At 41.0% G+C, this 24,130-nt stretch overlaps 1 protein-coding gene across 7 annotated transcripts in view; it reads left to right on the top strand.

Annotated features, from left to right (window-relative positions):
* The window catches only part of LOC114148029 (protein TANC2-like), a 75,998-nt gene that overhangs the window by 30,969 nt on the left and 20,899 nt on the right, over positions 1-24,130 (top strand). For 4 of the 7 annotated variants that reach the window (XM_028022934.1, XM_028022938.1, XM_028022935.1 and 1 more), the window contains 8 exons: positions 3,492-3,660; positions 4,458-4,778; positions 8,683-8,808; positions 8,886-9,152; positions 9,833-9,972; positions 12,006-12,237; positions 14,627-14,799; positions 16,083-16,163. In XM_028022934.1, the coding sequence (XP_027878735.1) occupies positions 3,492-3,660; positions 4,458-4,778; positions 8,683-8,808; positions 8,886-9,152; positions 9,833-9,972; positions 12,006-12,237; positions 14,627-14,799; positions 16,083-16,163 (1,509 nt within the window). Of the gene's footprint in view, positions 1-1,251; positions 3,425-3,491; positions 3,661-4,457; positions 4,779-8,682; positions 8,809-8,885; positions 9,153-9,832; positions 9,973-12,005; positions 12,238-14,626; positions 14,800-16,082; positions 16,164-24,130 lie in introns of those variants that run through there. The other 3 variants (XM_028022940.1, XM_028022936.1, XM_028022937.1) reach the window with 3 other exon arrangements.

Genomic DNA, 24,130 nt, shown 5'->3' on the forward strand with positions numbered 1-24,130 from the left:
ATAAATCAATTAATCGTACGATAAATTAAAACTATCGATGTCATTTCAATTATCGGCATTATCGTCTCTTCCGTCCTTTTTCTCTTTCTGTTGATGACACCGAATGAAAAAAGGCTCAACTCCGGTGCTCTCCACTGACCCTCCCTTCCTCATTTCCTTAGTGTAAAGCCCAGCGCACATGACACGATCTTAGAGCTGTCGGCCCATTTTCAAAACCTGATAGATCACACATTAGCTGACAGAAATCCTAGGTATAACTGTTCCATCGGGTTCGTTCCTGCCGTGTGGTGTCCAACAATGGGCACAAAATAATGGCTACAAGTTCAGTTAACTAATTTTAAAACCAGGCATTAATCAATGCTTTACTACAATCTACCTGCAATGCACGTGGCTAATGTCGTAAAGTCCTGACTGAATGAAAATCATTAGAACCTATTTACGTCACGTTAACGAAGAACAGCTGAAAAGTTACTGCGGTAGCAATTTCGCTCCAACTCCTCCCCTTGTCATTTCTATATTCTTTGCACGTTGAATAAACATTAATGTTGTTACCACATATCATCTCCAATGTCCGCTGGACTTCGGGTTGCGCTGTGTCAGCTGTTTGGGATTCCCCGACGTAATTTTCCCTCAGAAAGCACGGAGGAGAATCCGCGCTTTCTGATTGGCTGCCTGTCACATTCAACAGGCTGCGTTAAGATCCCAGTCGGGGAAAAACCCCTGATTTAGATCGGAGCGGCAACGACGATCTACCGTAACACACCACACACTCTTAGAAAGACCAACGATCTAAGATTGTTGTATGGGGAAAAATAGGAGCAAAAAGCCATGTAGTGTGAATTATTGCATCAGGTAGTCAATGTGCCCATCTTCTCTATTTAAATCTAATTATTACTGAAGGGCAACATAGTATACACAGACTTCATAATCTGCAGTCTTTTGGTTGAATGCAGTATTTATTTCCATTTTGGCTTTATGTTTAGTTTTTATCAAGTACATTTTTTGTTAATGGAGACTGAGAATCCATTTTGTTTTTGGTTGTTTTGTTTATTATGTTTATCAGCTCCAGTGTTAAATATTCTTTTGAAAATAAAGTGTATCTATCTTTGGCAGGAAATCGCATGCATTATTACATCATTTCCATTACATCAGTGTAAAAAGGTCTTCAAACAATATTATCGTTTATCGCAATAATTGTTTGAGACAATTAATCGCTCAGCAAAATTTGCTATCGTGACAGGCCTAATGAGACTGAAGGTTTATGAAATTCATATTTCTTGGCTCTGACAAAAGATGGTTCCAAAGAAGGCGTTGGAGGACCAGGCAGATATGTCTTTAGTGGTATTCAGGGTTCCGGGAGTAGATGAGGATGTCATCAAGATAGACAAAAAAAGATGTTCAGAAAGTCACAAAGGAGATCATCGATGAGGGCTTGAAAGATAGCAGGGGCATTGCAAAGACCAAACGCTATGACCAAGTATGGTCCATTTCCATTCATCTCCCTGGCAGACAAGATTGTAGGTTTTGCAGAGGTCTAGTTGGTAGCTTCTTGTACTGGTTCGAATAATGAGGAGATGAGAAGAAAAATGTTTTTATTGTAACTGATTTGATTCAAACCTTTGTAGTCTATGCAGGGTTGGAGGGAGCTGTCATCCTTACTAACAAAGAAAAAACCCACCCCCAGTGGTGAAGATAATATATCCAATGATAGTGGATTCCTTTCTCCATGGTTTGGTGTTTTGGATGGGAGATGTTGAAGAGACAGAGCCCCCAGGAGTAGATCCCAGGCGCAGTCATATGGGTGATGAGATGATAATGACGAGGCTTTATGCTTTATCTTTGCTGAAAACTTGCTTTAGGTCATGGTATTTGGATGATGTTGTGGTGTATAGCCAGTTCTGGGAGGAGCATTTGATACACCTACAGGAGGTTCTACACCAAATCAAACTGGCTAGACTGACTGTTAACCCCAAGAAGTGTATTGTAGCCCATAGAGAAGTGGAGTACTCTGGTTCTGTCATTGGTTTTCGAAAGATAAAGCCTCAAATGGGAAAGGTTGACACAATCCATTCCTTATCAGTTCCAACTACAAAGAAAAAGGTGAGAGGAGTTCTGGGTGCCTGTACCGGAAATTCATACCTTCTTTTGCAGAGTGATCAGCTGTACTGAACCACCTAACAAAGGGTGTGGCCCCCAACACTGTGTGCTGGACAGAAGAGTGTGATTGAGAGACCTCAATTAAGCATATGTACTCATCCAGTTTTACACACCCTAGACTTCAGTAAGCCATTCATCTTGCAAACACATGCTTCAGGAGTGGGCCTTAGAGTAGTCCTTCAACAAGAGGTAGATGGTGAAAGGCCTGTGGTGTTTCTGAGTTGGAAGCTGCTTGACAGGGAAACAAGATATTCAGCCATGGAAAAGGAGTGCTTGGTCATGAAGTGGGCTATCGAGGCCCTCAGGTATTATCTTCTGGGACGTCACTTCATCCTAGAGGCTGACTATTGTTCCCTCCAGTGGTTAAGACGAATGAGGGATGCCAAGTCAGGCAAGTCCAATGTGGTTGCTGATTGTTTATCTAGAATAGCAGAGGACTGAGGTACTGTGCTCTTAAGAGAGGAGGGAGGAAATGTAATGAAGAGATCTTCATTACTGGAACTACTTTTACTTAAGTTACTGTGTAGCACTTTAAGAGCACTTTTTGCACTTTACTAAAACTAGCACTTTATTTAGCACTGCCCTTATGCATAGATTTTAAGTTTTAACTGTATTTATTGAGTATTTGTAGTGATTAGCACTACAAATACTCAATAAATACAATCTGTGCTGTGCACAGATTCTCCTCATTGAGAAGTGAGGTGGTTGTCTGTGAAGGGAGGATAATTGTTACTCAGAGCAAGGAGTTACTGGTTTGTTAAATTTGAGCAAATTTTTGTGCATAATATGTAAAGTGTGGAGGTGCTAGGATGGAGTAACTCACCTGTCTTTTCTGTGTCCTCTCCAAGGTGTTTGGACAAATACTTCCCTGAGGTCCAGACACCATTTAGAGGTTCCAGGAGAGGCCATGGAAAAGTGGGAGGTGGGGAATTGTTTGTGGGTTTTGTTATGGTGTACGGCTAAAACATAAAATATTTATAAAAAGTAAATAGAAATGTGCTTGTATTTGGCAAAAGATATTTTATATATTTACATAAGTGGAAATTGGTAAATTGAGATCCCCTGTGATTTAAAAGTGGTTTGATCGTTCACAGCTGGGACTATTTAAGGCTGCAATTGCACCTGTGTTTTTTCGTTATTGATGCTGTGCTTTGGAAGAATAAACCATTGCTGTTTCCACCTTATTCTGCTTCGACTTTCATCTCCATTATAAATCCAGCCGCAAAAGGCCACCTGTTACATGGACACAGATCCCAACATATATGCGGTATAAGACTTCACAGTATAAAAGCAATTATTGTGAAATAATACACAGTGTCTTTCCTTCCCCACAGAAGATGTCTCCTTCCTCCAGTCTGGCAAGCAGCAACTCCTCCCCCTGCACCACTCCACAGCCTCACACTGGTATGGAGGGTAACAATAAAGGCAAACAGGCCTCCTTGTACCATGCCTCTATCACCTCCCCCTCCTCCACACTGGAAAGCAGAGACAGTGGAATCATAGGTGAGACATAAAAGGATGACTCCTGGAGCATCACCCTTAGCAGATGAACCACTCATTTTGAGAATCTCTGTAGTCTGCGAATAGTAGTCTGCACAATCTCCATTTATGCATAAAATAGGAGTTGGAAGCCAGTTTAGAGAGATTGAGGTCCATTCTTAAATGTTGCATATCAGAGCATGTTTCACTCTTTAATGTTAACTTAAAGCAGTAAAACTAGTGTATTTTAGCTTCTACAGCTCTTTGAGAGGCCAGCAGAGGCAATGGTGATAAAGGTGTAAACAAAACAACACTTAATTAAAACCTTTTTATATGACTAACAAGCATGCTCTGTAAGGACAAATAAACCATCATCCCCCAATTAAACAGATAAAAAAATAAACTGTTCTTATTTTATACATGTCAGTGACATGCAGTTTCACATAATCGTTTATCCATCCATCCATTGGCTTTACCCACTAAAAGTGGTCATTAGGCAATAGACAAGGTACATCCTAGCCAGGTTGCTCAACACAGAGACACACAGGACAAAAAAGATGTACATTAAGACCTAAGAATTTAGACACTGTGGGAGTAAGGCAGAGTACCCATGACCTCATTCAGTTAACTAAACTAATATGTGTGTAACTTTTTTATATAATTGTGAAGTTTTTTCACTTCTCAATTATATGAAGTGTCACATAAAATCCCTATAAAATACATTAAAATTTGTGACATAATAAGAAAAGTTTATGAAAACTTTTCCAAGATTTTGTGCTAAATGAATTACTGTTTTAATGTTTTCCCGTACATTTTTCCAGCCATGCTGACCAGCTATTCTGCTGATTCTGCTGTAGAGCGGGAGGATGGCACCAAGTGTTCTACTGACGGTTATAACGGCAGCAGCCTCAACATCTGGCAGCAAGAAGGCCAGCCAGTGGTGGCGTCCACTTTGTCCTCGAGTGCGAGATCCACAAGTCACACCAATGGCAGCTCGATGTACAGGATAGAAGAGAGCCTGTACGCCTCTACCTACAGCCTGAACAAGCTCCACCCAAACCGAGGATTCAGCTGTTCACGCTCCTCTGGATCCACCCACTCCATAGCCCTCAACCTCATTCCACGTCCCAATTCAGTCGCTGGTAAGATGACAGTGTGTTGTAGTGTGTTCCAGTGTGTTCATGCACACATGCATACGCATCCCCCTCCCTCCCCCCCCCCCCCCCCCCCGCCCCTCCACACACACACACACAGGAAGGAACTTCATCACTTTTTCTCACAGTCAGCAGTCAGGAAAGTATTACAAACATAGTTACCAGTTGCTTTCAAAACAAGATTCCTTTCATTAGATATACTCATCAGAGCTGTGAAGCAAAGAGGATCATTATGTGTCATTTTTAAAGCATGAACCTAAAATCAGAAGGCTCAGGTCTGAGTGACATTGTTTGTGCAGCACAGTCACAACACATTCTCCCTCTTGTCTTTTCCTCTAGTGCACAGGAAGGAAATGACATTTGTACCATTTCTCACCTGCAGGTGACAAGGCACAGCCAGTTCTCAGATTGTGCAAAGTGTACAGGCTTTTTTGTTTTTGAAATGTTTTAAGATTATTATTTTTGCCCCCTTCACTGCAGCAGCCCTAAAGTAAAACACAGTTCAAACAATTTTGCAGTACCCTACCATACATGTCTGCATTTGCTGACAGGCCAGAGTTGAAAAGAATCAGTCAAAGATACAGCAAAGAGGTCCTTCTCAACTCTGGTGGAGTTGCAGAATTTCACAGCTCAGGTGGAAGGATCTGGTCACATGACAACTACGACTAATGCTTTCAGCAAATCTGACCTTCATGTAAGAGTGACAAGAGGAAAGGTATGTGGAAAACACATATAAATGTTAAAACATGAACATAAAACCGTCCCCAAAATGGAACTAATCATACATACAAACATACATTGTTGTCATCACTGTTGTAACATTACAACATTGTTGTAATCCATAAGAAGCCCTCTTTCTAGCTTATCACAAACCACCCTGGGCTTTCACGAAAAATCTCTAAACAGGCAGTTTGATTGGACAAAGTTGAACTTGCATTCAAAACACAATGTGTGGTGTAAAACTAAAACTGAACTTCACCCTGAACACACTGTCCCACCTGTTGATGTAGATGTGGGGATGCTTTTTATAATTGATGACAGACTTTAAGATGGATGGAGCTAAATACAGGCCAACCCTGGAGGCTCATCTGTTTGAGGCGCCAGGACTATGATGCTGAACAGCTATAATGGAATTTATTAGATCAAAGCAGATTTATGTGCTAGAGTGATGCAGCAGGGTGACCTAACATAATGGATACTTCTGTACAATTCTGTAAAAACGTGTTTCGCTTAATTCAATTTAGTTTATTTAGAACTTCAATTCACAACAAATGTCATCTCAAGGCACTTTCCCCAAAATATATTTCATTTAAATTCAGAGGTTGCACTAGATTTTTTTGTTATATTGTCATTTTGACTGATGACATCAAAAATATTCTGTCATATTCCATATTAATCCCTTAAATTTGAAATTATATTGACACACACATGCACACAAGAAAGAACTTAATTCTATTCTGTTGCATTTATTTTTTATGCTGTTTAATATTCAACAAGTTGAACCTTATACCATCCAGATCCTATCATACATTAATCAAGCAGATGAACATCCATCCATCCATCCATCCATCCATCCATCCTTCCATCCATCCATCCATCCATCCATCCATCCATCCATCCATCCATCCATCCATCTTCCGCTTATCCGGGGTTGGGTCGCGGGGGTAGCAGCTTCAGAAGGGAGGCCCAGACTTCCCTCTCCCTGGCCACTTCTTCCAGCTCTTCCGGGGGAATCCCGAGGCGTTCCCAGGCCAGCCGAGAGACATAGTCCCTCCAGCGTGTCCTGGGTCTTCCCCGGAGCCTCCTCCTGGTGGGACGTGCCCGGAACACCTCACCAGGGAGGCGTCCAGGAGGCATCCTGACCAGATGCCCGAGCGACCTCAACTGACTCCTCTCGATGTGAAGGAGCAGCGGCTCTTCTCTGAGTCCCTCCCGGATGACTGAGCTTCTCACCCTATCTCTAAGGGAGAGCCCAGCCACCCTATGGAGAAAACCCATTTCAGCCGCATGTATCCGCGATCTCGTTCTTTTGGTCATGACCCAAAGCTCATGACCATAGATGAGGGTGGGAACGTAGATCGACCGGTAAATCAAGAGCTTCGCTTTTTGGCTCAGCTCTCTCTTCACCATGACGGACCGGTACAGCGCCCGCTTGACGGCAGACGCTGCGCCAATCCGCCTGTCGATCTCCTGTTCCCTTCTTCCCTCATTCGTGAACAAGATCCCGAGATACTTGAACTCCTCCACTTGGGGCAGGACACCCCCCCTGACCCCGAGAAGGCACTCTACCCTTTTCCGGCTCAAGACCATGACCTCGGATTTGGAGGCACTGATCTTCATCCCGGCCGCTTCACACTCGGCTGCGAACTGCTCCAGCGAGAGCTGCAGATCATGACCTGATGAAGCCAGAAGGACCACATCATCTGCAAAAAGCAGAGATGAGATCCTAAGGCCACCAAATCGGATCCCCTCAACACCTTGGCTGCGCCTAGAAATTCTATCCATGAAAGTGATGAACAGAATCGGTGACAAAGGGCAGCCCTGGCGGAGTCCAACTCTCACCGGAAACGAGCCCGACTTACTGCCGGCAATGTGGACCAGACTCTGACTCCAGTCATACAGGGACCTGACAGCCCATATCAAAGGGCCCTGTACCCCATACTCCCGGAGAACCCTCCTCAGGGCTCCCCGAGGGACAAGGTCAAACGCCTTCTCCAAGTCCACAAAACACATGTAGACCGGTTGGGCAAACTCCCATGCACCCTCCAGGACCCTGCCGAGGGTGTAGAGCTGGTCCAGTGTTCCATGACCAGGACGAAAACCACACTGCTCTTCCTGAATCTGAGGTTCGACTATCCGACGGACCCTCCTCTCCAGGACCCCTGAATAGACCTTGCCAGGGAGGCTTAAGAGTGTGACCCCTCCGGTCCCCCTTTTTGAATAGGGGGACCACCACCCCAGTCTGCCAATCCAGGGGAACTGCCCCCGATGTCCATGCGATATTGCAGAGTCGCGTCAGCCAACACAACCCTACAACATCCAGAGCCTTAAGGAACATATCTAACATTTTCTCCACAGTGATAAAAACCACTGATAGAACAATTAAATTAATCAGCTAAACTTAAATTAATTAAACTGCTGGGGTTTGAACCACAGCTTCATAACTTCCTCCTGGTTCTCATTTACAGGAGAAATTTCTGCTAAAAGATCAAACCTAAAAAAAATCCTGCCCAACCCAGACCAAGCCAGATATTTTGTCTGAGCCTGATTCAACCCGATTGATTAACTTACAACTAAGAGTTCCATGTGTGCATTTAATTATGCAGCACACTGCACTTGTTACAGTTGAATTAACTCATTACTTTCTTTTTTAACAAGGTAAACTGTTTACTCCTCCATTAAAATATTTAATGCACCACTTCCTTCAAAGTTTTTAATGTTACTTTGAACCAGATATGCTCCAATGAATGTTATCATATATTCGCCACTAGTTACAGGTAGAATTTGGTGTTGTCTGTTCTGAGCCCTGGCAAACATTTGACTCTGATTCCTGGTGTCTCTATCTCTAGTGCCACATTTCTAACTATGCTGCTGCCAATTACTGAGTCAGCTTGTTAGCTGGTGCGTCCCTGAGAGGGGAAAATTTGGTAGAAACACGGACAGGTTGGTAATGATGCAAGGGCTAGGTTCTGGGAGTATACTAGAAATTACAGCACCAAAAAGTCCACATGATTTATTGTTTGTATTTGGAAACACAAAATCTTTGAAATTAAAAAGTTTTTTAATTATTTCTTTTTACTTAAAAAATATCTAGTGGTAGTGTTGAGAAGTTATATTTACAGAACAGAACTATTTCCACCTAAACACAAAATTAATTTGTTTCCTTTTCCAGCCACAAGTTCAGCCCACCTTGAAGACCTAGCCTTTCTGGATGATCAACAGAGACATTTAGCCTCAAAGATGTCCCTCAAAATGGCTGGAGAGAATTCTGGGAATCGTAATCAGCAGGACCCTGGAGGTAAAGATTAGCAAATATGTTTGGAAATACTGTGAAATAGCAATAATTGTACAATTTTCCTTTCTTCCGTACTGCAGTTGATTTTACTCCAGCCCTCAACCTGAAACCACTCCATTTCGAGGTTCCTGGTCTGTTGTCTGATTGGCTGTTCATGGGCAGAGAGTGGCTCTTCCAGGAAGTTGACACCCATCTGCACGGCAATGACCCAACAACTAACAGAGGCATATTAATTACTGGCAACATGGGCTATGGAAAGACGGCTATCATTGCAAGGCTGGTGGCACTCAGCTGTCATGGACACCACATGTGGCCGAGCACCACTGGCAAGCAGATCATACCCAAATGTAAGCATATTCAGATCTACTTGGCTTTTGATCTTCTGTTGTCAATTTATTTACAATTTTATAAAAATGCCTTAAAGTTTGGTCTGAAACAAACTGACCACAATGAATATAAGCACCCAGATGGAAGAGTAGGAATTATATCCACCACTGTACACATGTGCACAGCAGGGACATCTACAACACGTGTAGATATCCCTGCTGCATATCATGAACATAATGTGTAACTTCAAAATTAATTACTGAGTATTAAGGGACCACAGTCATATTCAGTCTTTGTCTTATGACTATAGTATCACTGTAATGACATGACCATCTCATTGTTACTTCTGACATACAGCATCTTGTCTTTTGAAGCATAAATCATAGAAGAACAGAAAATATTGCATAATTGTGAAGTTGTAGAAAAATGATGCATGCTTTTGAATAAGATGTGACCTGCATTTTTACTCAGCCTGCATGAGTCGATTTTTGAACCACCTTTTTGGGTCAAATAGATTTATAACTATTTTAGTGTATGTCTGTACCAGTTTTACCTACCTAGAAACTGAAAATTTGTTCTTACTTTGAAAAATAACTAAGGCTTTGTCAGTATGAATGGAGAGCGTCTATAAAATCCATCAGATATGAAGAGCCATAACCCAGAGACAAAACTGAATCCAACATTTTTATTGACATTACAGATGGAGAATCGGTTTTGCTCTCAACTGAGTCTTCTGGAAGAGGAGGGGGGGCAGGAGAAGAAAATGGAGGAGGAAGCTGTCCAGGAACTCCAGAGAAGAAGAGAAGACAACAGGAGGCATTGTGGAGACTAGCTGGACAGGTTGTATTTCCACTTCTGTGTCAAACTGTACTTGAAGTTAATAGTTTACTTTTGTAAATTAGTAACTGCTATGCTATTTGTTTTCTACTTTAACACCCGCAACAAAGTAAAACGTTGTACATACTCACAGTACTTGAATCTTTGTGCTATTTCAATCTAAAGGCTCTAATATAGAAAGAAGGGTTACATTGCACATCCTAGCAAACAAAACGTTTCCCCTTCAAAATGTTCATGTGCTATTTAGCACTATCTTTCTTCACATCAGTTTCAACCAGCTTCTCTGTCCCTTCTGGAGAAGCTTCATGTTTCACAGTGAGAATGGTGTTTCAGGGTGATTTTCCTGAATAGTTGAATACATAGCGTTTTCCTGTCAACACATTCTTCCACCTGAGCTGTGGTTCTCCACAGTTCTTCCAGAGATGCCATGGGCCTCTTCATTGTTTTTCAGAATTTATGTCCAGTCTCTCATTTTAGATGTTACGGCCTCAAAGAACAGTTATATTCCTACTGAGGTTCTTTTTACTAATTAGTCCAGGAACTAGTTAGTAAGTATGACAGCTGGCTTTGAGTGGAGACTACAAACCAAGTTTTCTTGTCCAACATCAGTGCACCTCACAAATGCACTTCTGAAAGAATACTAAAATTCTATAAACACACTCATGCATATTGCGTAAAGCTTTCAAAACTCACTTTAACCTCCTATGGCTGCAGCATGTAAGCAAACATTATATTAAACAATGTGCACTAAGAATGGCATGATACTAGAATCCAATAGGACACACACAAACATGTCAGCACTGTAGGCCATGTTTCACCAACTTCCTATCAATGGGCACAATGCCATGTTGATTAGGTGACAGGAGTCAGATGTGGACCTTTCAAAGTAAAACACTGAACCTATTTCCGGGGGCATGGCTTTGATGATGTCAGGATTTGACCATTGAGCCCTTCAATCCCTGAAGGTTTGGTGTCTCAGTGAGTTATTGTGTACGATATTTTTGTATTTTATGGCAAGATGTCAAATCTTGAGGTCAGGCCACGCCCCTTAAGCATGAGGGATCAAAGTCACGAGAAGGAGTTCAACCAAATATAATGGCTGTAAATGGCCAAAATTGGGTCAAAATTGAAATTTCAATCTAAGATGGCCAGCTTTCTGTTTGTTGTAAAACATTGGTTCAAAACCATCCATTCTGAGTGAAAGGTGCCGTGAGCAATCTGGACCAAAAACTTTGGACGTGCACGACGTGCAAGAGTGTGAGCGGCTGCTCACACTCTTGCCAAGTTCAACTCATCACCTTTAAACCTAGTTTAAGAGAGAGCTGTCAGTAGCAGAGCAGCTCCCACATCAAAACAGAAGAGGCTCATGATGTGGTGTTGTTTAGATAGGTTGATAAAATGATTGCCTTATCTGTGAACATGTCACATACTCTGACGTGTTCACAGTATGACTTCATGTGATCTTCTTGGGGGCAGGTGGTCTTGTTGGAAACATTGTAGTCTGTCACTGAAGGAGCTCTCCAGTTCAGCAACAACTTTATGCATGGGGTGGGAGACACTGTCCAACAGTGATGTTGTTTAAGCCACTCCTTCTGTCTCCCAGCACTTTCTCTGGGAAGGAGGCATCCTGGCACAGAACTGGCCTTCCTAGCAAGTTTATCCAACTGCAGCTTATCTCAACTGGAGATAAGCTGCAGCTCCAACAGACTCCAGGATAGATTATAGTTGAAGCTAAAGTTCATGTGTGAAACCAAACAAATGAATACATTTGACAATATAGTAAATACTAAAGTTTGTGACTATAAGTTAAGAAAATGTGAAACAGATTAAGCAGAGTGAATAAGAATGATTTATAGTCATTATTAGACAATGATTTCAATGTGTACTGAGCCCACCAGTACACGTTGCTCAATATGTACATTTTAAATATACAATTGGATGACAATCAAATCTGTCTTGGTCTATTCTGTCACATTTCTTTAGCAAAGGCCAAGAAAAGACAATCAAACTTATGTGTATGCCGATCTGTTTTGCAGGTAGTGGCCTTTCACTTCTGTCAAGCTGATAACTGTTACACCTGCCTTGTTCCTGAGTTCGTCCACAACATGGCGGCCATGCTGATCACTGCCCCTCAACTGACCGCCTATCGAAAACTGTTGCAGCACTCACCTCAGTTGCAGAGCATCCTCAGTCTGCGCTCCTGCATTCAGGATCCGAGCTTAGCCCTTCAGAGAGGAATACTAGACCCCCTGGATGCACTCCACAAAGGTACAACATTATACAATGCATGAAAAGTCTGAACCAGTTATTATTGGTTCAGACCTGTTAGACTGAACCAGTCTGAACTGTTAAAGCAACTCAAGGAGTTGCATTTCCTCATTATTTGCTAAAGTTATAAGGGGGGGGGAAATATATTTCAGCTGCCTGAAATGATCTGTTCCCCATCTATAACATAGGAACAAATTACTTTACCAGCAAGTCTTTAACTGTGCTTATTCCTCTCATCATCAACAACAAATCATGTGATTTTGGAAACTGTTGTTCATTATTTGCCAAAGTTAAAGGGGGGGAACCATATATTTTAGCCACCTGAAATAATCTGTTCCCTCCCTTTAACATGGGAGCTAATTAAATTACCATCAACTCTAACTGTGCTTATTCCTCTATTCATCAAAAATAAATCCTGCAAGTTTGAAAACATTTGCTCAATTTTTGCCAAAGTTATGAGGAGGAACCACATATTTTAGCTGCCTGAAATAATCAGTCCCCTCTATAACATTGGAACAAATTAAGTTACTAGTAAGTCTCTAACTGTGCTTATTCCTCTCTTCATCAACAATAAATCCTGTGATTTTGGTAACATTTGCTTTTTATTTGCCAAAGTTATGATGGGGGAACCAAATATCTAAGCCTCCTGAAATAATCTGTGCCCCCTCCATAACATCGGAAAAAATATATTTTTCACAAACACTTTAACTGTGCTTATTCCTCTCTTCATGAACAACAAATTCTGTAAATATGGTAACATTTGCTCAATATTTTCCAGAATTATTAGGAGGGAACCTTATATTTTTGCTACCTGAAATAAATTGTTCCCCCTCCATAACATGGGAGCTAATTATTTTTTCACAAATTCTTTAACTGTGTTTATTCCTCTCATCATCAACAATAAGTCCTGGAAGTTTGGAGTCATTGGCTTTTTAATTGCCAAAGTTATTAGGGGGGAACCAAATATTTTAGCTATCTGAAATAACCTATTCTAACATGGGTTATTTCAGACTTAAGTTTTAAGTAAGTTTTCAGACTTACAGGATTTGTTGGTCATCAAGAGAGGAATAAACACAGTTAAAGATGTGCTAGTAAATTAATTTGTTCCCATGTTATAGAGGGGGAACGGATTACTTCAGGTGGATAAAATATATGGTTCTCCCCTCATAACTCTGGCAGATAAGCAAATGTTTTCAAACTTACAGTATTTGTTGTTCAACACAGGAATAAGCACAGTTAAAGACTTGCAACTAAATTAGTTTGTTCCCATGTTATAGGGGGGAACGGATTATTCCCAGTGTGATAACAAAATAAAATATAGGGTTGCCCCCTCATAACCTTGGGAAATAAGGAAAAAATATTAGCAAATCCTCAGGATTTATTGTTGATGATGAGAGGAATAAACACAGTTAAAGAGTTGCTGGTAAATTGATTTGTTCCTATGAAATTGAGGGGAACAGATTATTTCAGGCAGCTAAAATAGCTAAAATATGTTGTTCCCCCTCATAACGTTGGCAAATAATGAGCAAATGTTTTCAGACTAACATTATTTGTTGTTCATGAAGAGAGGAATAAACACAGTTAAAGACTTGCTGGTATATTAATTTGTTCCCATGTTACAAGGGGGAACAGATTATTTCAGGCAGCTAAAATACTGTAAATGGTTCCCCCCTTTATAACTCTGTTTTCACACTTAAAGAATTTGTTGTTGATGATGAGAGGAATAAGCACATTTGCAGAGTTTATGAAAAAATAATTAATTAGAAATTTCTTCTATCCAGTAAATCATTTTACATTAAAAGGGGATTTTCCAGAAAGCCTACATTCTCATCTTTTCAGGAAGTCTAATCTTCATGCCCTGCTATCAGCCAGCTTCCCTCCTCGTATATTTGCAATGAAAAATTATAAATACACACAATGTGTTGGAAAACTGTGTTTGGTGACTTACTATTTTTGTCAGACTTGAGTGACAAAAGTAGGAAAAAGACAGATACTCTTGGGATTAAAAACAACACAAAACAGTGTAAGAAGATCTCCACACAAGACCTTGTTTATTTATTTATTTTACAATTTTGTTAGCAGCCGATTAAACTGAAAGTTACAACCTTGACATGATTATATGACTCGTTTTACTGAGAAATCAATCAGAAGTGGTGTGAAAATGAACGGAACTGGCTCTCTGGCTGCAGTGTATGCTGCCTTTGCCTCAGTGTTACCTGATAAAGGCAAAAGTAACTCAAAAAAATTATTGGGTAAAGCATTGCGTTTTACTGCCTCTGCCATCATAACACTGTTTGTTTGTCGGGGTTTGCTCTACTTCCACATGGGGGCGAGCCGGCGTCATGTCAATTATTCTTGCAGTTTTAATTAGTTGTTTTTTACCTTTCAGAGAGAAAGCTTCAGATTGATGTGGAAGGTCTCATTGTACTGATTGATGGGCTAAACGAGGCTGAGTTCCACCGGCCCGATTACGGAGATACACTGACTTCCTTTCTCTCTCGAAACATTCAAAAATTTCCTTTGTGGTTGAAGGTAATTTCTACTGTCAGGACCAGCCAGCAGGTATGTATGCTCACAAAAAAGTACTATACAAATATATTTCAAATAGCAACAATTTAATACATTCTTCAAGCTATGAAGGTTCTCAATGTGTATACACTGTTTCATAAAACCATGCTGCACAATAGCTGAAGCTCCATTTGAATCTTTTCTAAAGTTACGAATCAAAAAGTATCTTAACTGCAGTCATAATAAATAAACAGTTCTTGCTGTTATCATTCTAGTTCTTTACATGTCAGCTAACTGGTCTTCTCTAGGTTTAGGGGAAGCTTTTTTTTTATTTCACCTGCACAGTGGTGCAGTTGGTAGCACTGTTGCTTTGCAGCAAGGCTCGGGTTCGATTCCCAGCCCGGGGTCTTTCTGCACGGAGTTTGCATGTTCTCCCTGTGCATGTGTGGGTTCTCTCCGGGTACTCCGGGTTCCTCCCATAGTCCAAAAATCATGACTTTTAGGTTAATTGGTTTCTCTAAATTCTCCCTAGGTGTGAGTGTGTGTGTGCATGGTTGTTTGTCCTGTCTGTCTCTGTGTTGCCCTGCGACAGACTGGCGACCTGTCCAGGGTGTACCCCACCTCTCACCTGAAACGTTCGCTGGAGATAGACACCAGCGAACGGCACCCCCCCAATCCCACACCCACAAGGGTGTAAGAAAATGGATGAATGGATCACCTTAAATGCACAAAAGCACAATAACTTAAATGTAGAATTATTTTCCGAGAATCGGTGGGTAATCTAAATGAGCTTTTCTGTTTGTGTTTTCAGAGATTCTGTCTTTCAGTCATCCCTCTTAATTCTGTAGTAATTAAGAGGGAATTTGTAATTTGTGGTTAATTACTCTTAATTAACCACAAATACCAGATATAGAACAAATGTGCATTTGATTAATGTTCTCCCTGTGCATGTGTGCTTACAAATTATTTAATTTGTAAGCACAAATTAAATAATTTGTAAGCACCAAATTAAATAATTTTGGTGCTTACATTTTTTTTTATAACTGTGTAGTAGGAATAGTTAACTGCTTTTTCCTTCATTGCGTTCTTTGTCATTTTTGAAGTGCTGAGATTAAAATAAATGGAGGTGTTAAATTAAAAAATCATAAATTTATTCATGTTTGAGTTTATACATCTGCTTTATAATGTATAGAAGCTAAGTAATCTTATGTATCTTGTTTTAAATAGAATCAGAAGCTAAATTTACTGCCTGCTTAGAGTCTTGCGTTAAAACCCTAAATTTTATTGCAAATAAAATACTGACTTAACATTTTTTTGAACTAATTTTAATTATTCAGGACATTGCTCAATGTCTGCCTTTTCACCATATCTCACTGGACGGAAAGGAGGAAAACAACGCCATAGACCAGGACCTGGAGGTAACCTGAACACCTCCTTTTCAAGTTGTTTCACTTTGATTTGTTCATGTTTTGAAGTAAAAATGTATTCCCCCCTTATAGATTGCCTCTGTGTTTGCATTTTTGGTCACATTGAGTTGTTTTAGATCATTTAACAGTTTTTGATATTAGACAAAGATTACTTGAGTAAATTCAAATGCAGTTTCCAAATTTAGATTTCATATATTGAGGGACAAGATCTGTACAAAAAATACTTTCTCCCATTGTTAAGAAATAATTTTAGTTTAATTTTGATCACCACATCCCTGCCTAAATAGGGCTGTAGAATAAACCATTAACTAGCGGTCTGACTCCATTAAAACTTTTAATTGAGGGAATTGTATGGTCTGTAATTGATTAATCACAACTATTAAATCTATGGAAGGACAGTGTGGTTTTCGTCCTGGTCGTGGAACACTGGACCAGCTCTACACCCTCAGCAACGTCCTGGAGGGTGCGTGGGAGTTCTCCCAACCAGTCTACATGTGTTTTGTGGTCTTGGAGAAGGAGTTTGACCGTGTCCCTCGGGGAGCGCTGTGGGAAGTTCTCTGGAAGTATGGGGTAGGGGGCCTTTTGATATGGACTGTTAGGTCAATGTATGACCGGTGCAGAGTCTGGTCTGCATTGCCGGCAGTAAGTCGGGCTCATTTCTGGTGAGAGTTGTGTCATGGAAGAAATTATTTTAACAAGAGTCTGGATGAGAAGAAATAAGAAATTTATTGAAACTTTGCAAGGTGAGAACAGAAATACACAGTCAAAGGAGTCTGTCAAGTCTGCTCTGACCAACAGTGGATCTGGCTTCCTTTTATAGGTTCTGGTCAGACAAGAGAGACTTGATTGGACAATAGGTCAAGCTATGAATAGGTCAAGCGAATCCCTGATTGTTATGTACCAACAATTCTGTGGAGCCCAACACAGATGGTCTGGCCATTTGTCTGTTGTTAAAGAAAGGAGGTTGTTCTCTGATACTAAAGAGGGCAGATAAGTTCTATGTTGGGGAAGTAACACTTAGTCTCCAGGATCAAGGAGCTCCTGCTGTTGTATGGCACTGTAGAAGTCTATAGGAAAGCAGATGGACCAATCTCATGATGAGATCATGCAGACACAATCTGAAGCACAAGAGGGGTGAAGGGCACATTATAAAATTTTCCATTACAGTTGGACTCAGCCAAGGTTGCCCTTTGTCACCAATTCTGTTCATTGCTTTTATGGACAGAATTTTTAGATGAGCCAAGGTGTTGAAGGGATCTGTTTTGGTGGCCTTAGGAACGCATCTCTGCTTTTTGCGGATGATGTGGTCCTACTGGCTTTATCAGGTCATGATCTACAGCTTCCGTTGGAGTGACTCGCAGCCGAGTGTGAAGCAGCCGGGATGAGGATCAGTGCCTCCAAATCTGAGGCCATTGTCTTGAGCCGGAAAAGGAGTCGGGGAGGATGTCCTGCCCCAAGTGGAATAGTTCAAGTATCTCGGGATTTTGTTCATGAATAAGGGGAAAATGGAGCGGGTGATTGACAGACGAATTGGTGCAGGGTCTGCAGTGAAGCGGGCGCTGTACCGGTCTGTTGTGGTGAAGAGAGAGCTGAGTCAAAAAGCGAAAAACATTCCTACCCTGATCTATGGTCATAACCGAAAGAACTGGGTGATGGATACAACTGGCCAAAATGAGTTTTCTCCACAGTGTGTCTGGGCTCTCTCTTAGAGATAGGGTGAGAAGCTCTTCCATCCAGGAGGGACTCAGAGTAGAGCCGCTGCTCCTTCACGTCGAGAGGAGCAGTTGAAGTGGCTCGGGCATCTGGTTAGGACAGGGCCGGCCCACGCCTCCATGTTTACATTATAACCTATGCATGTATATAATATAGGATACATTTATCGGCCAGTCAATTTCTGGGCTCCGATTTCCTTAATTTTGGGGGATTGTGATCGGCCGATACTTATATGTGAACCCCGTCTTATCCCTGATCTTATTTGCGTCAGCAAAGGTTGAAAAGTCAGTCTCTGTCCTTTTATGCTCTGCAGTGAGAGGTTTGACTGACAGACCGGCCCACCGGGTCAGGCCTGAATGTTTACAGTTAACAATATTCACCAAAGTGTTGCCAATTCAATGACTTTCTTGCTATATTTAGTGACATTTCAGACAAAACACATTTTGGTATTGGCCAAAATCAAAATGGGCAGGTCAGGCCTTTTAAAGATTGGTAACTGGGGATCCTCCAGAAAACTGCAATCGGTGCAGCTCTACACACATATTCATGACATCGGTATCGATTTGATTCTGAGCCTTAAATGATTTTAACAAAAGTTTCACATACCTTATAAGTTTATGTAAAAATATTGTTTGTTTTAGCCACATAAATTATTAGCAACAAACTAATATATATCACCTACTGCAGCTTAGAGTAGCTCATCGATATATTAATGTACTAGCCATGTAGCCTGGTTTTGCTAGACAATGTCAAACATTGAGAAGTTTTAATTCTTCTTATCAAATATTATCAAAAGAAGCCAAAAAATCTAAAAAATATAGAGAGCCAAGTAGGAGATTCAACTCATTTCAAGTTAAAACAGCTTCACACAAAGACCCTAGCATAAATGTTCGGCTCCTGAACTAAACATTCAAGGTCGCTATAAAGCTAATTTCCTATTAGCAGCTTCACAGATCTTTGTTATAAATATTACATTACAAAGACATATTAAACAAACCTTTATTTTGGCTTTTTTCTATTCTTCCTCTTTTCTTTCTCCCTCAAGGAAAAGTCCTTTTTTGAGACATTGTTTTGCTAACTTATGTTCTACCGGAGCTTTGGACCTTTGGATGCGCACTGCATGTTGCACGGCAGCTCATATTACTAGCGAAGCGTGCATGACCTACCGCGGCCACCAGGGGGCCCCCAAGAGCAATTAATTTTTTTTCTTTTTGTCCATAAAATAATGATTTCTACATACAGTGTCAAATATATGTTACTGTAAAAACAAATCACTTGATGAAATTGTGTTTTCATTATTATAATGACATAGAAACATAGAAATCGTTACTAAAAAAAAATCAGCTCTACTGAGGGAGCCCCAAACTAAGCGGCTGCTTAGTTTGCTTATGCCTAAGGCTTGAGCAATTTTACACACAAAAAGCAGAATCTCAACAGAACGCGGCTGAGGCTGAGCCGACACGCTGACATTCAGAACGTTTCAACTTTTTCCTTTTTTACAATAAATAGAAGCGTTTGTGTTTTAACAGTTAGCAAACTCCAGCAAATAACCACAGTAAGCATGATGTACAGTTCAGAGGCCTTATGCCTAAGGCATAAGCAAACCAAGTGGTCGGGGCTCCAAGGCGGTCCACCATGTTTTTATATTAAAAGATGTTATGTTTACAGAAAATGTAAAAATATACCTGGGTAATTAGATTTTACGGAAAAATATTGCCAGTGAAACACTATTTAAACCCACAACTATAGAATCTTAAAAACAACAAATAAAAAAAATACAGTTAAAATGAATGTCAGTTATTTGCACTTCTGTTTAATCCAAATTAAGTCAGTGGCTCCATACTGAGCCATTGACTCAGTATGGAGTCAGTGGCTCAGTATGACTCCATAATAATATTAAATATTAAAAACTCTTGTTAGTGATCTTAGTCTTTGGTCTCTGAAATTACCAAAGATCCCCGAGGGCTTCAGGGGCCCATAAATGCTAATATTTTAACACAGACCACAGATATATAAATGTAAAATTTGCTTATTGAGATTATCAATACTTCTAATTTTGATTTTAAATGGTTTCAGCAAAGAATTTAAATTGTTTAACATTTAAATGTAAGATTTTAAGGAGCTGGCAAGTTTACTTTGTAGACGTTCAGAGAACAATATTCATAGTTAGATTATTTTGTTACAATCTGCAACAATCTGATGCTATGAGTTTAATCTTTGAGTTTGAGTTCTGTTTGTTCACAAATATAAATGAGTAAAATGCAATTATGACTTATTGCTTTTTAGGTTGGCAAATTAAACTACTCCCCCTCTCCCAGATTTCACTACATCTAACACAGAAGTTGTTAGAGATGCTGGTGTTTTTAACAGCAAAAGGGGCCCCTAAGTCAAATTCTGCTCAAGCCCTCATACAGCCTTGGACCGGCCCTGCATGATGAGTTAAACCCGCTGCACCGCGCAGAGATGCGCACAAACAGGAGATGTAATTTAATGCTACTAATGTGGCTTTAGTAGTGCTTCCATTTTGTATTTGTTGAGTTTTTAATACGCACCACAGCAACTGTTCTTGGTTGCTCAAGTTTTAATTGACAAAAGTCTCTGAGAAGGTGGGGTTATCTAAAAGCAAGTCTTTGGAGAGTTCAGCCATACAATTCCACGGGTGGCTTTGGAAGAGAGGAGGATGGAGGAAGAGCAGCTTGTTTACATAACCTCCAGGAGATTTGAGAGAGCCGGGCAGACTTAAACATTTCCATCTGCCCTAGAGTCTAAACCAGTACATTTCTTTTAATTCAAATCATCCAAATTGGTGTGGTTGTTTCCACTGGGCCAAAACTAACAACTTCTGCGATTTCATCTCACTAGTGAGTTTTAGCGTCCAAAGTTTGCCTGCGAAACAATCACATTCAACTTGTGCCTCTGTCCCACAGCATGTCAGTCTAAGTGTTCGCTAGTCATCCCAATCCATCACAAATTTGTCGATATGCCAGGTATCTGAAAGCTTCAAACAGCAGAAATCCTGTCATCATGAATCCAAATAAATCCAGGGTGTATTCCCCCGAGTTAGTCCCTGCAGGAAAAGTGGGATCTCCTGTGCCCAGTCTTGAGAAAGTTTGATTAATCGCACTATTGAGAGACCAGTAAACCAGATCCATAAGTTGTAGATTCGGAGGATGTGCAGAGAGAGGCTCCAAAAAAGCAGCACAAAAACTGAGCAAGAAGGAAGGAAGGGAGCAGAGAAAAAAGTGTCCGCCTTCACCAAGAGCTGCAGAAAAAAATTGCTCTCGGTTGTGTGTCAGATTTACGGATGTACTGGAAACACATGAATACAAAGGTTTCACCTTGGGACTGTGTGTTCCATGCTGACTTTTTATCCACTTGTTTAGGTGCTTGTGCATGGCTATGGCTATGTTTTGTGTTTTTGTTTTCACATACATCCTCCTGTTTCTTTATTGTACAAAAGACAACTTGAAATCTAGTATGTGCTTTGAATAGAATAAAATAGAATAGAAGAATAGAAGTACTTTATTCATCCCAGCAGGGAAATTACTTCGCAGTTACAGCATAGAGACAAGACAAGACAAGAGACAAGACACAATAACAACGTCCGGGTGTTGAGTCTGGAGTTTGGCTGCAGTAGAGCTGATGACGTCACAGGCCACCGCTGCATCAGCTGATGGGGGAATGTAAACAGCAATCAAAATGGCGGACGTAAACTCCCTCGGTAAATAACACGGCCGCATTCCCACAGCCAGAAGTTCAATGTCCGGGCTACAAATCTGTTCCTTCACGTTAACATGACCAGGATTACACCACCTCTCACTCACATAAAGTGCAATCCCACCGCCCCTCTTCTTCCAACTCTTGGAAAAGTCCCTGTCCCCCCGCACCAAGGAAAATCCAGGGACCTCCATGCTGTAGTCCGGAATAAGCGAGTGCAGCCAGGTTTCCGTGAAGCAGAAGATACTGCACTCGCAGTACTCCTTCTGGGTCCTAACCAGCGCCGTGAGTTCGTCTGTCCTATTTCCCAAAGACCTCACGTTCCCCACAATAATTGCCGGTACCGCTGGCCTGCGCCGTCTCCTCTTCTACCTCCGTTTAACTCCAGACCCGCAGCCCCGTCGTCTCCTCCGTAACTCCTCCGGGACCACAGGCCCGTCTCCGGGCAGCAGCAGAGGCCCACACAGCGCAATCAGCCGTTCACGCGAGCAAACAATGCCGCTACTCCACTCGGCGAGGTTCTCCGCAACCAAGAGTAGAAAAAGTAGCAGAAGAACGCGGAGAACATCGACAGAACCACATCCAGCCATTGTGGAAAGCCCAACTGATGATCCATGGGTTCTTCAAGCACGGATCATTAATCGGTTACAGCAAATATACACAGACCAACACACACGACAGGAGCTGCATCTGCAGGCAGCCAGCTGCGCCGGCGCCATCTTGAAAAAAAATAATAATTGTGATGCCAATCATGCACTCCCAACTTCCTCCCATATATGAGACATGAGGTGGAATAAAAATCCATGTGCACTCTTTTTCACTTAAGAAATACTGGATTTTTTGATTGTTGCTATATATCGGAGTTAGGTCAAACTCCTTGCATGTTCCTAGGAAGTTAGTTTCACAGTCATCTCTCAATGTTTTCACTGCTCCACACATTGCTGGATTTAAGAGGGTCTGGGTCCCTGGGCTTGAAACAAGGTACGGGCAATACTTAATCATGGTTATACAGTTGCACATTAACATACACACAAAAATACACGACCACACACACCCACACACACATAAATATCCCTGATTTCCTACTGTTTGGGTGGTCGGCGCTTGGCAGTGACTTACTTGTGGAATTGACCCTATTCACCAATCTTATGTACCTACAAAGTCACAAAAATCAGCCATGTCCACTTTTGTTCTGCCATGAGAGAAGGCTGATGGACAGTCCCAACCACCGGGTCATCTCTCCATGCCAGTTTTACAACAGTCACCCCATGGTTGCCAAGTGACTTTTTTTGCTATATTCTGCACACACACACACAAAATCAGCAAATCAGGTTTTATAAAGATCTATGATTGGCCAGAAAATTGCAATCGATGCAAAGCTGCTTTCTTTTTAAAATAGTGATCTATCTGTAGAACGGTTGATTACTGTAATCATTGTAAAGACCATTATTACAAACAAAATATATTTAGTAGTTTGTTTAAGTATTTATTAAAGAAATACTTGAACATCTTGAATATGTCTCTTCAACAGAACATTCCTTGACATTGTTCTCTATTCATCCTCTATGTATTGTATTTATTTATTCTTCTTCATTTCTGTCTTCATCTATCTCCCTTAGCAAGGCTAACGATTTGAGAAGCAGAGAGGGACGATGGTCCAATATATTAAAAATATCCTGTTAGCTTGGATATGTTCTTCATCACTTCTCTGTCACACTCTTCTTTTTCTTTCATTCCTACGCTCCGCTGTCATACTTCCTGTTGTCCGCCATCATGAGAAATCACTCCCTGATGCTCCTCCCCAAAGCGTAAGATGTGTCTGCACCAATTTTAAGAAAGCATTCATAAAAGATGTTTGCTAGAACAAATCAGACAGCTTTTAAACAATGTCGTTAAAATCCTCTTAGCCAGTGATAAAATTAAGGCACTTTGATTTTATTCATTCACTAAAATACAAAGCATCTTTCTGGGCCCCCAAAATACCGGGGTCCTGGGCTGGAGCCCTGGTAAGCCCATACTAAAATCCGGTCTTGGCTCCATGAATGGAAATGAATTTTCAAAAGGTTTTGATGAAGCTTGAGGACTCCACAGATTCCACCACCTCAACTTGAATGGTCCTGGTATTTAAACAGCTGAAAATGACAGCTTCATCTTCAGCTGGATATAAACTGAAGATGAAGATTTCAGTTTATCTTCATCTGAACTCAAAAAATCTACAAAAAGTCATACCTTTAGGGGCGCACCGATTGCAATTCTCTGGCCAATTACTGATCTTTAAAAAGTCTGACCTGCCAATTCCGGTTTTGGCCGATACCAATTTGACAGCCCTGCTTTTACCATTTGCATAGCCCCCTGGTGTTCACCAACCCTAGATGGAGATTCCACCAAGGTCCTAACCTATTCATAACCTCTCCCCTTCTTTCACTTATGTCGACACCATATAAGTGAATGGAGGTGAGACAGCAGTATGATCCATTGATAGGTCTGTCATCTTTTGTTCTTCAGTCTTCCAACTCAACTTACAGAAG

The sequence above is a fragment of the Xiphophorus couchianus genome, chromosome 7, assembly GCF_001444195.1.
Source record: "Xiphophorus couchianus chromosome 7, X_couchianus-1.0, whole genome shotgun sequence".
In the NCBI taxonomy this organism is placed as follows: Eukaryota; Metazoa; Chordata; class Actinopteri; order Cyprinodontiformes; family Poeciliidae; genus Xiphophorus; species Xiphophorus couchianus.